The following is a 15,555-nucleotide window of genomic DNA, read 5'->3' on the forward strand; positions in this document are numbered from 1 at the left end:
AAAAAAAGGGGCACGCCGGCCTTGAAAAAAAAAAAAAAAAAAAAAAAAGCCTTATATAAAGGAAAAGACAAAAGACAAGCCCTCTCCATGACAGACAGAAGAAATCATCCAGAGGTCCCAAATGGGCAGTGCACGTTACTCTCCTTCTCCTGTTTCCAAAATGTTTCCTATCACATACATAATTAATATGCTAGACACTTTTTTTATGATGTTTGGCAGCTTGTCTTCAGACAGTTGGCCTCATGCCCACAAGGCAACACGATTTCTGCTCTTACATGTTATCGCCTAATGTGGTGGGAAAAATAAGTAGAGCAAAAACCAAATCTTTCCTGAGGAAGGGAGCGGGGTGGGGGCTGGAGGGAGACAAAACAAGCTGAAAAACAAACATGGGTATTATGAAAAATGCATTAAGTGCATCTATTAGATGTGTCATCTGGTATGTATAATAGCCAGATAAATACAGCCCTGAACACGTGTCTGGACCTAGCACACTGCCTAATGCCCAAGCTACTCTGCCGAGTGCAGCGGAGGCTCAGCAGCAGCCGTTCCAGCCTTTGAGCCTGTCCAACCGCCAAAGCTAAGAGTGGTTATTCCCAAAAAGTCCCATCTAACCTGCAAGTGCAAGCTCCACTGCGCTCCTAAGACATCTACGGCATTTTTGTCTTTTGGGACACTTTGCCCTTGATGTCTTAATTCCTCTTTTGTTATTTTGCTCCATTCCAGTGCGAGCCCAATGCAGCAGCCGAGGGTCTCAACCACAGGGTGATGGCAGTGAAGCACTGATCCTGCTGCTGATGGGTCTTCCTTGAGCAAAAAAAGGGGAGAAAATACAGAGCAGAGGCAACACTCGAGGTGGCCCCAAAGGCAGCTGTGGGGAGCATAGCTGCAGCCTGGCTGGCACTTTCTGTCTGGATTTGCCCGGTAAGAGAAGAGATGGGAAGCGCCTCTGCCTATCAACACGTACTGCATTGACCAACACTTTAAGGAGTAGCTCCAGACAGTGCGCTCACGTAAGACCTGAGCCTACCTTTGAAACTGAAAATGCCATACAAATGCATTATAGTATCAGTAAACCACACCTGCCGTTGTTATTAAAGCCTTCTGAACGGTTGCAGCAATTCAGCGACTCAACAACTCGGCTTTTCAAGCAAAGTTGCCTGCTTCAACATGGCCAGCACAGCCCCGGACGACCTCTGGGAAAGGCGGCTGATGAGAATTTAACCTTTGGCTATGTATGAAAGTTGAATAAAGAAGACTTAATAGTGAGAGGTTTCTGCCCAACCAATACTGCAAGGGCTCACAGGGATATTCAGCATCAGTGCAAAATACCCCTGGAGTAGCACCACTCCTTGGCTGGGGAGCAAGGGCCTGCCATCAGCAGGATCTCAGTAGGCTCCTTCTTTGGGCACCGTGTTTTGGAGTCTCGTCGACGTAATTGTGTAAATCCTGCTGTCTTGCCCAGGAGTGCACCCGATCCCCCCAGCACCTGAGCAGTCTGTGCTCTTCCCCGCTCCTCCTCATCCTCACACCACAGACAGGTAAGCTCTTCCCACAGGATCTGGGGGAAGGCTCTTCCACCAGTGTTCTCCTGTTGGACCACATGGGTTTTGTCCTCTCAAATGTTTCATACAGATTGCCCCTCCTGTTCTTGATTCTTTCATTGCCGACCACCCCAAAAACGTTGCCTACATCAGGAAGTCCCCGAACAAGGCTGCTCCCTTGGAGATCCCACGGCTGCTTTGCAGTCACCAGCAATTTCCTCACGCAGCCATGATGGTGCTTAAAGATAATAGAAGTTTGTCTTTTTTTTCAAGGGAAATTATTGCATTGATGAAGAAGGAGGTTCTGCTGAAGGGCCCAGTCACAGGAAGTTAATGACAGCCCATGTCGTACAACCAGTTAAATCCAGTGGTATTTAATGTAATAAAAACAAAAAATGTTATCCTGGCTTTGTGGAAAGGCAAATCACTGAAGTCACGTGAGTTTAAATTCTTCTCTACTTGCCCTAAAAAGTTATGTTTTCCTTTAAAGTGATCTGTCCTACGTCTCACTGCCTGTTTAAGCAGGTTTGTCAGCCTCCAGGAAACAGACCAAGTTAGGCAAGAGCTGAACAAAGGGTGAAGGATACGGCCAAGCTGGCAGGAAAAAGACAAACGAGGAGGCATCAGCCTGAGGAAATGCCTGAAGGAATTACCCAGCCTGGCACATGACAAGAAACAAATGGGAAGACCAAGAGGAAGGACCAGAGAAAAACAATTTGAAAATATTAACAAGTTACCTGTTTAAAAGTAGTTAATATTGATGAGGTCTTAAACCCTTTAATCGGTGTTAAGTGGCCCAAAGCCACATCCCCAGAGAGAAACATTCATGAAATAGCATTCATATCCACAGCGTCTTACAAACACCTTTCCAGGGAAAACTGCATCTTGCGAAGTCCCCCACCTCTAGGTACTGCTCTGGGGGGCTGCTTTGCCCCGGGGGGACCTGCAGCCCCCACTGACGCCAGCAGAGCCGAGGGGCACACGGCCGCACACGGGCCTGCTGCTCCGCTTGGGCTGGTCTCCCATCGGCAGACTTGCACCACCGATACATCTTCCTTGATTATTGTTTCTGGCTGGCTGCACCTCGGGGATGGGAGAAAGTTAATTAGACATCTTAGAACCCGGGAAATAAAAGCTTTGATGACCTTCATTGACTCTATTGGAAAATAATTTAGTGTTGTTTAGCTTCCTTTCTGCACTGAGCCGATCATCAATTAGTAACTATAAGTATAGCGTACAGTATTTTCTTTTTAACACAATTTCATCTGATGTGCTATTTTGTCACCCTTGATACTGCAGTGTCCCCGATGATCTCAGTATTGATGGTTTTGTCCCCAAGTTCTGATGCTTAAATGGGCAAAACATATTTTATCCTATAATTAAATGAAATGCTCTGCTGGGTGAACATTATCTTAAGTTTTATAGTATTATAGTGCTTTCTATCACATTAATATATCACCATAGTCCTGTCACTCCAATGAGGTATTACTATATTATTAGTGTAATACATCATTACAGCAAGGTGTTTTCATGATGTATCACTTAAAAGATGAAGCTATCAGGAAGAAAAAAACCCCAAGAGCAGGCTTAATATAATTACAGGATACAAGGATACTTCATAATGAAATCTGATAATAATTTGACCTGGAAGTGAGTGAAAGCAGGGAGAATGGAAAGGTAAAGGGAAAACAAGAAAAAACCCACAAACATTTCCCCCACTGATAGATCATAGAATCGTTTGGGTTGGAAAAGCCCTTTAAGATCACCAAGCCCAACCATTCCCCTAACCCTGCCATCCCACCATTAAACCCTGGCCCTAAGCACCGCGTCTGCCCGGCTTTTAAATACCCCCAGGGAGGGGGACTCGACCCCTTCCCTGGGCAGCCCCTCCAGTGCTTGATAACCCCTTCCATGAAGAAATATTTCCCAATGTCTAAGGTAAACCTGCCCTGGCACAACTTGAGGCTGTTTCCTCTCATACCATCGCCTGTTCCCTGGGAGCAGAGACCAAAAGCAAAAGCCAAGATCTCAGTGCTGGGTGTGGGGTCCATCGCACCAAACTACATCCATCTGAATGCTACTGGCTTAGCTTAAACTGATTACCAGTCATCAGCAGAGAGAGCAGAAACTCAAGACAGAAAATAAGCTGCCATGTCCTGAACAGGACAAATCAGTCATTCCCTCCCCCTGCCCCCCCCCTTGGGCTGCTCATCTACAGACACGCAGCAGCCACGGCGCTGCATGTTGTGGGGATGGGCTTAGAGAAAGTGAGGACTTCCAACAAGATGCCGGCGTTACCCAGCGTGGCAGGGAACAGGACCCGCCTCAGCACTGCCCTTGCACCATTAAAATGCCAGCAGGGAGCCTACGCCTGACCCTCACTCGCTGCAACCGAGGAACCTGCTCTTTAAGCGTGAAATGCATTGAAATGTGTACGCGATGGGCCACGGCATCAAGGCGAGAAGTGGAGATTTTAGGACACTACATGAACATCGAGCACAGGCACCCCTGTGTGTGCTTTTGGATGCTGAGTAACTCAAAAGGAACTGCAACTCCTTGCAGTTTTTTATATATATATATACACATATATCTAAAACAAGTGAGGTATTTGAACAAAGTGTTTGCATTACTTCTAATTACATTCCTAGCAATAAATTACAACATGCAGCCTATTAATTAAACAGTAGCAGCAAAAGTCCAATTTCTTTTGTGCGGTGCCCGTGCTTCTGCAAAAGGCTAATTTGAAAGCTTCTGCACTCACTGATAGCTACTTTTAAAAAGCATTTTCAAGGAGTTAAACTAATTGCATGTGTCACGGAACAAAAGAACTGCCAAGGACTGGCTCTCAGCGGGAGAGGGAAGGGACAGTGTGGAGGTGGAAGACCAAGACAAAAAATCTGGGCTGAGCTTGAGGGACAGGCAAGCTGCAGGGAGCCAGCAGCACCGCAACGTTTGCCTTCAGAACATTGGTGGGAAAAACCGTGTTAAGTCCAACCACAAAAACAGCTGAGGGGAAAAAAAAAATAACCTGCTTTTAGACATTCATCTTAAAGTCCAGAGTTAGCAGACAATGTCAGGTTGATTCAGTTTCTCATACTATAATGCACTTAGAAGTCTTAAGTTTCCATCCAGAAAGTCCAGTTTGTGCCATTTAAGAAAAAAAGTGTGTGCATTTAAGCAACAGCTAGGTTATATTTAGCAGTGACTCCATCAGCCACAGGTGACTGATCTTTGTTTAAAGGCCAGCATAGACCAAAACCAGTTTTGTCTCTACCCCAAAGGACTCCCACAGCCAGTTCCTAGGCTCAGGTGGCTCCTGAATTTTGCAGTTCAGGCTCAGATGAGTTTTGGGATTTCTTAGTCCCGCTGAGCCTGGAAAGGCCAGGTTGACCATATTGTGAGAACGGGCTCTTTACACATTCCCATCACTTGGACCATACATTTTTTTTAGCTGAAAATGAACCTCCTTGAGCTTGCAGGACCCCCAGATACTGAGGCTGCTACAGTTGCAGTGTCCTGCAGCTCTACGTCCTCACTCGCTCCACTCCAGCTCAATCTTCAACTCACCCTCATGCCAATGAGGCTCACTTTGCAGGTGGAGAATTAAGAGAGATGTCTTTAAGTCATATTTGAGGCCTGCGATAGAACAGAGAACTGACACCCCATCTTGCTGATGAATGCTCCAGGTTTTCAGCCAGCTTTGATGAGCTAATCATTAAGATGTGACCAAAAAAAAAGCAGAACTTATCTCAGGAAAGCTACCGGGAATGGGATTGCATGTTCCCCGACCCTAGGGAATGGCTACAAGATTTTGCTGTGAACTCTAAAATGTGTTTCCCACCTGAAAATCAACAGTTGGGGCAGCTCCCTCCCTCCTAAAAACCTCCTCCCACCTAGGGGCTGCACAAGCCCTGTGAAGGAGCCAGACTGGCATTATCTGTACTGTCCAGTGGATTACAGAAAGTTCTGTTTTCAAGATCGAGTTTACATCTCTCTGGTATTCAGAGAGGTATTCAATATTTGGGTATTCAAAACAGGACACCCAAATCCAAGATGTGCCACAACCCACCACGTGCTAGAACGCAGCTGGAGCCAGCAAACCAGATGCAGCAGCCTCTGTTTCAACTGGAAAGCTCTGATGCTTAAATTGGAAATCTTCTCAATAAATAAATTACCCCAAATATGTTGGGAAACCCCACTGTCTGGTGGGGCACTTTTCTTCCTCTCCCTGCTCTCCTTTCTGATTCAAAGGAGATATTTTCACAGGTAGGGTTTTATTATGCAAATACCCGCAGACACTTAATGGCACAGTCTTTATTATGTTATATTTCACGGGGCTGGTCTTAACAAATGCAACCGCAGTGCTGAGCTGTCTTCTGGAACATTATGAAGGAACCAGAAGTTTCACCTCTCTGTACCTGCACGAAGATCCCAGTCACCCTGGAGCAGAGGTGCAGGGCAGGCTTACAGAGCCTGCAGGCTGGCTTACAGAGGAGGAGGAATTCAACCACTGGCGTTGAGCACTTCTGTGTGATTTATGCACTTCTGGGTTGAGATGAAGGTTTGATACAGTAACTTGCCTTTGATAGCACAGTAAATCTGTCAAACACTGGAGGCCTGGATTTGAGTCTTCACTCACTGCTGGGTCACCTCCAGCGCTGCCTCACCACAGCGGTTTGCCATGGTGCAGTAATTTCAGTGGGACTCAGTTGCTCACAGCGCTTTAGACACGGGGTCCTGCTCATCCAGCAGCTCTCAGCTTAAACCCCACATCATCTGCCAGCACTGACAGCTCCAGTTTGGGGTTGTGATGTTAAAATAAGCTGTTGGAAGGCATTGCCAATGCCAGAGTAATAAAAATCATGATGCCAAGACGGAAAACAGCAGAATGACAAGCCAGGGCTGCCTTACTGGGCAAGGGAAGAACACAGCCCAGACAGCAGAGCGACCAGAATACATGCAACGAGAGGGCAGGTCTTCCCTAAAACACGCAAAGGCAGATCACCGTCCTGCAAATAAAAAGAAATCTCTGTCTACACCTTAAATGTACCTAACTCAGCACCCGGGCGCAGCTGGGATGGGACTGTCTGACCTAACCTCACCCAAATCAGTGTTAAACTTCCAGTCTAAGATTTGTCATCTCAGCAACAGAGAGTGACAGGCAGGACCTACCCCACCAGCGGTGCCATGGGTCTCCCCCTGCGGCACATCTCGACGTCTTTTGAGAGAACGTAGGTGATGGCTTCAGCCTAGAAACTTGGGTGTTCAGACAGCTTTTAGGTACGGCTTTGCCTCAATTTCTAAGCAGATTAGTAGATAAAACCCCTTCAGTACAGATGTGGCAGATCCAGAAAAGGTAACAGGGAGATGAGATTTCCAAGTCTGGCAATGAGCATGGACTTTTTAACAAAGAGAAAAGAAAAGCAACAGAAGAAACCACTTTGTCACAGAGGAATTTATCCCTGTTTCCACCCATCACCACCACACACCGTGCAAGCATCCACAACCTCCCTGCCTCAGCTAAATTTCCAGTATAGATAGCCATGGCATTTACATGGGAAATGTAAACAAAACAGGAGGTTGCAGTCCGATACACATCAAATCCTGACGATAAGCAGCCAGGGCCTCACTGGACAGAGCTAAAGCGCCAGAAGAACAAGTGCTGCTACTCTGTGGCTTTAGGGAGGTCAGGCATGGTTTTGGTAATGAAAGAAAACCTAAAAATCACATTGGAATTCTTGAAACACACACACACACCCCACCCCCCCCTGTGCTAAGATGGCCATTCTGCTTCCAGACCTAAAGGGAAACTTGTTGTATTTTCTCCTTAAAGGTTGTAGGACACTGTGCTAAGGGATTTGCATGACAAGATGAAGACCACTAGGCATACAGAAAGAAAAAGAGAGAAGATCACAGGATTTAGGCAAAATACTGAAGTGAGGATATGGGCAGAGATGAAACAGACAGGAAATGTCAGCAGGGAACCAGATAAATTATCCCTGGAGCTGCAGATCCGGAAAGCCCAGCTTAGAGCTGCCGTTGGTTTAACAGATGCCAGCAGCACCAAAGCTAGCGTTGCACCCCGCTTTGTTCCAACTCTACGGTGATCGCACCAGCAGCATTCCCGTGCTGTTTTCTTCTTAAACCACGGTGAGAGACAAAACCACAGAAGAGGCTGAATTAGTTCATCATCGCTAGCTTCCAGTATTTGACACATCCACCAATCCTCTAAAAGATACGACATCCAGAGTGAATCTTGGAATGATGCGTTTTAATCGAGAATAAGCTTAAAATTAGGAGAAGCTTTTGGTTTCCTCCAAAACTTTTGGAGAGGAAAAAGAAGTGCTAGAAAGTGAACGCTGTGGTAAATCCCAGCCAAGCTGAAATAGCTAATTACCACCCCGCTAAAAAGCACTGTTTTCTTTACCCCATTGGTACGTTTTTACTCTGCTGGATGGAAGAGAAAGGAAACATCTTAAAATGCTCTGCCTGTGTATGCTCTGCTCATTGGGTCTTTGCTTTCAGCGTTATTTACCCTCGTCTGCAAGATTTTTCCAAAGCATGCTTTTACCTGCAGCTCTGGCATGATTACGGTTGTCCAGGAAACAGCTACTCTGCACATGGCTGGGAAAACACACCTTTATACCTGCAGTATTTTTAACAAGAAGCTGGGCCTTACACATTCAAGAGAGAAGCCAAGAGGCACGGCAGACATCCATACTCTGTCCTCGGTCCATCCAGCCTCTGCTGGGCACACGCGCGGCGGCCCCAGCAGAGCAATTCCTCACCTGCGGTCCCCAGCCGTGGCACGGGTACAATATTGCTGTGTGGTTCTCCTGCGGGCCCTGGTCGAGGCAGACGTCTTTCGCCTTGTTGTTTCGAAGCTGTAAGAAATAAAAAGTGCAGAGTTATATGGCCCTGTCTCTTCATAGATAAGCAATAAACTGATGCACAGCGATGTCTCTAGCCTCTCTCACTATAGAGAGAATATACGGTGCTATATCACCAGGCATAATCAGGCAGAGAAAGGTTTAGTGCACCATATGTTTTCTTTAAATACGGGGCCTAATGATGACTGCTTTTATATAATAATCACCATTCAAAGGAGCCAACTTCCTCGAACACAGTTCTCTTTGTATTTGGTCATGTGTGGTGGTTAACAAACATATTTTTAGACTGCTGTCAGCATGTTGCCAGGGGCCTGAAATCAATGCAGAATTGCTTGTATTTCATCGAAATCTCAAAGTGCTCAGCAAGGCAGGGGAAAGAAGTCCAGCTAGCACAAGGAGCTCCTTCGAATCATCGTGGGGATGGAGGAGGAGATGCAGAGGTGGCAAACCAGCCGTCAAGTACCGAAGGACACGCTTGGGAGGGAGTGGGGAAATGCTGGGCTCGTGCTACAAAGCCAAACGGCCGGCGAGCCCCAGGCACCAGGTCTGTTAATGCAGAGGTGTCCTCTCTCCAGGTACCCCATGCAGGGCAGCTGCATTTGAAAAGAAGACTTGGGGGGGGGGGTGTTAGCTTGAAGGCATTAAGCAACTCTGATAATAAATCCTCCCTAACGCTCATCTGGGGTGCTGGGGCTGTACTTCAAGAAGGCTTCTCAAACTGCCACTATTCCACCAGACAGGGTATTACCAGTTCCCATAAATGCCTGGTTTTATATTCCCCGTATGGTCTCAAAGCCAGCAGAGATTGAATTAAGTCTCCTTACTTTATCTTGCCCTTAAGCTGTTGTGACAATGCACTGTATCCCACAGAGACCTTGTAAGGAATTAGGCTGAGTTTAAGTCAAAGGATTTTATAAAATAACTGTATATTAAAAATATACATACAGCTGCTTAATCCATGGAGTCAACAGTAATATAGATAATTTTCCGTCAATTCAGAAAATGTGCTATTAAAATATTTTACTGTATATGGTCTCCAAGATCAAAAATAAATCCCAAAGTAGGTTTTCAGAAGAAACTGTGAACAGATTTATACAAAGTTATATAATTATATGGAAATAGGAGGTTTTGATTCACATCCCTCTCCTTTGAGGCTATGTCTCATCTGAGACTCTCCGGCTGTAAATATTACCAGTCTGATCTAAGGGACTGCTCAGCCTTAATTACCTCGCCATAAGCGATGGTGTTGTTGTATCTTCTCATTTCTGGATAAACGTGGTCCAGGTACCACTGGAAATTTTTACACTTCAAGCTCTTCCTTAACGCTTTTCTCTCCGAAACATCCCCAATGTCAATACCTGGATTCTGAAAAATAAAGGCACAGCACGTCACTGAACGGATACTCCTAAAAAAAAAAATGCAAAAAGCCTGTATTTCATTGATGTTTGATATCACTGCCAAGCTGCCTGGAAACTGCCAATGGCTGAGTGACTCCATGCAGAAGCCATGCCAGGGAATTTTAGCCTGAGTGTCCAAGCTGAAATCATCCTCACAGAAGTCAGAAGGAAGATTTGGGTTCATGGCCACAGTGAGGAGGAGACGCATACTTCTCTCATAGGCTTTGTAGGCATCCTTGTGATGGCCACCAGACTGACGCTGGACACGTTTCGGTCCTGGGAATTAATTTAGAAAAGAGAACCTAAATGGAGAAGAAAAGCTTTTGAATGAATTAGGGGAAGTGCAGCGTAACAGAGGTGAATCTTCCAACCAATTCCCCTAGGCTTTGGGGGCATCTGAAAAAGATTGTCTTCGTCAATGGGCACAACAACAAAGTATTTTTAAAACATCTCACCTCCCATTTAGGGACTGATATACAGGTCTTCCAGAAGAGCTTAACAGCAAATGTACATCAGCATTTAAAGGACGGTCATGTGCTGAAGCCTGGAAATGCAAATCCCCGACTGTGCGCTGAGCACCAAACCCCTTCCCCTTACTCACCAAGGGTCTGTGACCCTGCTAAGAAGACAGCACAGTTAAAAGGTATAAAATAAAAGGGGGAAAAGAAAAGAAGAAAAAAACCAGAAAGGCTTGAGATTCCTATACAATAGAGGCAGATAGCTAAGAATAAAGGATAAAAATTACAGGAGAAGAGAAGTTGAGGCTGAACCTCAGGAAAACCTCTTGACAAGTTGGACAATTATTCGGTGAAGCAGTCTCCCTGGAGACACAGAGGAACCCCACTGCTCGAGCCCATTTAAAAGCAGACAAAGCTACGATGTCTGTCCCTGGAGGAATAATCTTACAGGAGCCAGGAGCAGGGGCTGAAGAGAGCTGCCCCACTTTAACCTTTTATGCCATTACAGAATTTGGGGAACTAATGCAGCAGCCAGGTGAAGGAAACCAAAGGCTCATTGCAGCCACTTCATTTCCTTCCTACAGGTGTCTGGGTTTCCACTTTATTTTAGCTCCTACTCTTGTCTTTTGCAGTGATCATTAAATACAGCTGGGAAAGCAATTTTCCATTACAACGCTTGTAATGATCTTCTAATGAATTATTCACTCTGCTTTAGAGAAGACACCATTTTAATGCGCGACTGGTAGCTCATAGGTAAAAATAAAGATGATTCAGTGTAGACAGGTAGGACAGGCTGAAATCTGAGTGGGCGAGATGGGATGCAGAGCAGAGCAGGACCGCAAACCAGTCAGCACCTGAAACATTCAGTGCATGGGGTTTGGCTTGGTTTTGAATATAATGGCATCACAGAATAATTCGGTGTATACCCATACCCTCCTGCACAACACCAGCTGTCAAACAAGGCTTCTCTAAAAATAAATCTCGATTTTACTGGTAAGACCTATACAAAAATCTCAGACTCTTTTTAGGGTAACCCAGATCTGTTTCCCCAGACCCGCCCCCAGTGCCGATTCATGTGAAGCTGCCATTTTCCAAGCCGTACAGGACCTGCGGCTTCTCGATGAATTTTAATCCCTTTTTGCCATGCTCCAAAGCTATTCCTGAGCAGGAGCATGGTGCCTCACCTCTGAAAAGGAATCAGCCCAAAGATCGGGGCTGAACCCACAGTAATTTATGATCCCTGCGTATGGGTGTTTGGGTCTCGCAACCTATTTTTAAGAGAGACCTGAAATCACTCAGTCCTGCAGGCAACTCTGCCTCTCCGAACGCTTGGAGCGCTGCCCGTCACAGCCAGTGCCCTCCTGCAGCTCGCTGGGTAAACAGCATTTCTTCCCGTCTCTTTTCATCTATTTCTCAATAACAAACTAATCCAGGACTCTCCACCACCCCCAGGATGACAAACTGGCAGCGCAGGCAGCTCATCGACCCGTCCCAGGTACCTGTTGTTCTCTAATGCAGTACAAAGCTGCGACTACTGTGGCTCTAAATGCCAGTAACTCTCCCCAGATGTAACCTTTCCTCAGAAAGCAGCGGCAGCTCATGGTTTTGTTTTAATGTTTTTCAAAATGCCCCGGAGCACAGCGCTGCCAACCTGGGATGCTGCCGCAGCAGGATCGGGACTGCAGCAGCTTTTTGCAGGGGGGTGATCTGTAAGGTACGAACATGTTGTGTTTATTTTTAGCACCAACAGGGTGGCTGTAAATAACTGCTCACACAGGGCCTGGCCACTCGGGACAACGGTTTTCCCTTGCACTTTAACGGAGCAGCCCAGCGCTCGCGCTTAATTATGCTGCAAATGGAGCAGGTGACGGTGGGGCTCTGCAGGGCACCCTGAATCCTCAGCCTACCCATCACCTGGAGAGCATCATTGCCTCCCCCGCCCCATCACCCCTTCTCCTTCTGGCAGGACCAGAGGCAGGAGATGGGGGGACTGGTCCAGCTGGGGCTGCTCCCAGCATGCTCCAGGCAGCGTTCAGAGCTGGGAGGCAGGAGATGCTCTTGGGTTTTGTGATTAGATATAACCTGCACAGAGACCAGTGCCCAAGCAGCAGCCTTGGAGTTGCATAAAGTCCTCCTGGAGCCTATAGAGCTTTATGCAGAAGCACAGGGAATCACCTAGAGGTCCACATGTGGGATGTGTCCCCCGGGTACGGTCAGCTTGTCTTGCTGGCAGGACCCCGTGGTTCTCCAGAGATGCAACATGGAAGGATTTACATGAAAAATAATGTGTCAGATCTAAGAAAATCTAACCATTTCTGTGCAGAAATAAATATATCCACCAAGGCTACTTCAAGAGAGTACTTCTGGAGCACTTGCACGTGGTGCTGCTGGGAGGGCATCTCCTTCTGTGAGCCACCACCCTCCAATCCTTTACCTCTGAAGCGCTGATGGCCTTGACTTTCCCAGTCCTGGGAAAGCAAACAGGCCAGGCATCCGGACCACAGTGAGCTCTGGGCAGCGACAGCATCTGCGAGCTGGGAAACCCGAGTTGGGCTGCACGTGACATGGACCTGCCCGAGCCGCGGGAAAAAACCTCATACACTAATGATGCTGATATTAATAATCTCCTGCCAACCGACTTTCCAGACAGGCTCCTTCTGCGGAACAGTGTAATGACATAAACTCACACTGTGTAAACACTCAGCGGGGAGATAAACACTGCAATACAGGTTTAATTTTTAGAAATGAAAATAAAAAGGCTGATGTGACTTGTAGGAATTCCTCCAAAAGTCTGCAGGTTTTGCAGCATCCTCGTCAAAGCTGAGGGAGCTGGGCTGCCTTCTACAGCTGGAGGTGTGACCCAGGGTATTTGAGGCTCTCCTTCACCTGGAGGCAGTAAATTCTCTGTAATTTTATAACCCAATAAAGTGAAGACTTCGGGTAGGGTGCAATGGCCGTACCTCCAGTGGCAGATTCCACGCGATGTAGACGTGTGATTTGTAGTCGTCCATCCATACCTCGGCCACCCGCAGGGCATTGCGCTTGGTGTAGAAACCAATGTTGTTGTTGTAGGGCTTCTTCTTGCGCTCGATGTGAGCCACCCTGGAGCAGGGCAGGACCTCCATGCTGCCGCCACACAGCCACACCTGCAACGCAACCACACAGCGCCGTCAGCATGGGGCTCTGCCGTGACGCAGAGGGTCCACATATAAATTACAGACCAAGAAGTGGTGGGGTTTGAGGTTTCTGTAATATCCTGGCGAGCACAGAGCATCACATCATGTAGCTGACAAGTGGAAACCCATGGCCAGGTTTGGCCTTTGCTCAATGGCAAGAGAGGCAGGGAGAATTTAACCTGAGTGAAGCATGTGTTGACATGAGAGGGACCAAGTCTATATCCGCCACGTGGTATTAAGGCCTTGTAGGACTGGCTGCTGAGTTGACGGGGATGTGGCTACTAAACAAAAAGGATGAGTGACTGCAATAGTTGAAACAATTGCAAGATCCCCTCCTGCAGAAGGGATGACTCAGGGAAACATATGGCAGGGACAGATTTCTCCCACTTGAAAACATTTGTTCATTATTTTTCTTTCACATGCTGTTTAAAATCCCCTTAAATCACAGTTTACAAGTTACTAAAATCTTTTGAGATCTTCTTTTTATCGCACGAAAAGGGAATTCAGAGAAAGTCATGCCATACCTGGGCTCTTCCCTCCCTGTTTGTCTTCACCAAGAAGTTATTTATCTTAAACGAAAGACACGCACTGAGGACACCAGGCAATCGTTACAAACACACATGCCAAACAGGCCTAATAATCCCAGTCGCACCTTTTTTGCAGTCTGCTTTGCATTATCATTTCACACAATTGTTACAACACCCAGCGTTTCTGGGATCTTTTCCAGGCTCACACCTTTTATCCCATCTGCGTTCCCTAAGTTTTACCGACCCTGCTCCATCCGCTCTCCCAGCGCCACGAGGAGCCTCCCGGCTCTATCAGCTGCCCTTTTTAATCCCTACGCGGTTGTTTTAGCACACCCAACGCAGGGCACGTGCACCTTCCAGGCCCGGGTGACAGCCGGCAGTAAGGGGCAGTACAGCTGGGAGAGGTCTTCCCTTGGGGCAATCCGGCTCCCTGGGCTGTTCTCCCCCGGATTGCTGCAGAATATAGGAGCCCACATCAAAAAAATCAGAGCCCTGTTTATTAGCCGATGCATAAACACATAAGCAAAAAAGTCCCATCTTCTCCTGTTCTGCTGTTTGGCCTTTCTGAACACTTTTAAATATAATTTCATGCCTCCAAAGCAAATTTAGAGCTGATCTCCAAGGTGAGGGCCATGCCCATCCCTCCCATCCAGCCTCAACCACACTGGCCTCTGTCAGCAAAGTCCACAAGCTCAGCTCGATGTTTTGCAACAGGCCACATGCTGGCAAGGCAAATAAGAAGTGAACAAGGTAATTCTAAAGAAACATACATGTTTGGTTTTTTTTTTAAAGGAATATTCCTAAGGCAATAGTTTGACAGAAACCACCTGTGCTTCTTGCCTGCTCAGTTCTTCCCTCTCCTTCTCAGTTCCTCGATGTCTCGGTGAAATAGGAGCATCGAGGTGTGCCCTTGGGTGCTCCCAAAGCTGCTGGGTTCAACCGCAACGCTGAACAAAACCACCAGTCCTGGGAGATCCTCAGTACCACCTGTTTTTGTTGTTTTGGGGATTTGTTAGGTTTTGTCCCGATTTGAGATCAGAATCATGATTTTAAAAATGTAAAAACCGTGATGTAATTAAACTGTCATTTTCCACCAAGCTCGCCTCTAGCAGTAAAGGTGCAATATTGTCTTTCTGTTTTACAGTTACATAATTCACATGGCTTTATGCTAGACAGCTCTCCCAGATCTCCAGACTATCTGTACAAACCCCCTTGAAATGCACACGTTGTAATAACCTGCGAGGAGTGCTGGGCATTGCGCAAAGGGCATTGATTACATACGTATCCACAAGCCAGCTCCAGAGAGATCAATAAAAATTTCATCAAAAAAGGCACTTATGCAAGGAAAGACCATACTTTTACCTCCTAAATAAAGCCTAAATTGTCATTATAAATTTAAAAAATCTAACTGTTTTTACAAGGCATTTATAACCATTTCTGCTGGTAACAACGGCTGCAAGAACTATTCTGTGGGAAACAGTCAAGTCGCACCTGGCATCACTGTCCTCCGTGGACAGAGGAGTAAACCGTGGCCCCAGGAGGTCATCGCTTGTTCCCATGTGGCCT

General features: G+C 46.7%; 1 protein-coding gene across 1 annotated transcript in view; it reads right to left on the minus strand.

The window, feature by feature from the left end:
* The window catches only part of GALNT17 (polypeptide N-acetylgalactosaminyltransferase 17), a gene marked incomplete at its 5' end in the record, with an annotated part of 214,860 nt that overhangs the window by 3,870 nt on the left and 195,435 nt on the right, over nucleotides 1-15,555 (minus strand). Inside the window, 3 exons of the mRNA XM_009645101.2 lie at nucleotides 8,330-8,425; nucleotides 9,659-9,796; nucleotides 13,247-13,432. Coding sequence (XP_009643396.1) covers nucleotides 8,330-8,425; nucleotides 9,659-9,796; nucleotides 13,247-13,432 — 420 coding nt within the window. The remainder of the gene's footprint in view (nucleotides 1-8,329; nucleotides 8,426-9,658; nucleotides 9,797-13,246; nucleotides 13,433-15,555) is intronic.

This window comes from Egretta garzetta, unplaced genomic scaffold, assembly GCF_000687185.1.
Source record: "Egretta garzetta isolate BGI_Z169 unplaced genomic scaffold, ASM68718v1 scaffold108, whole genome shotgun sequence".
Classification (NCBI taxonomy): domain Eukaryota; kingdom Metazoa; phylum Chordata; class Aves; order Pelecaniformes; family Ardeidae; genus Egretta; species Egretta garzetta.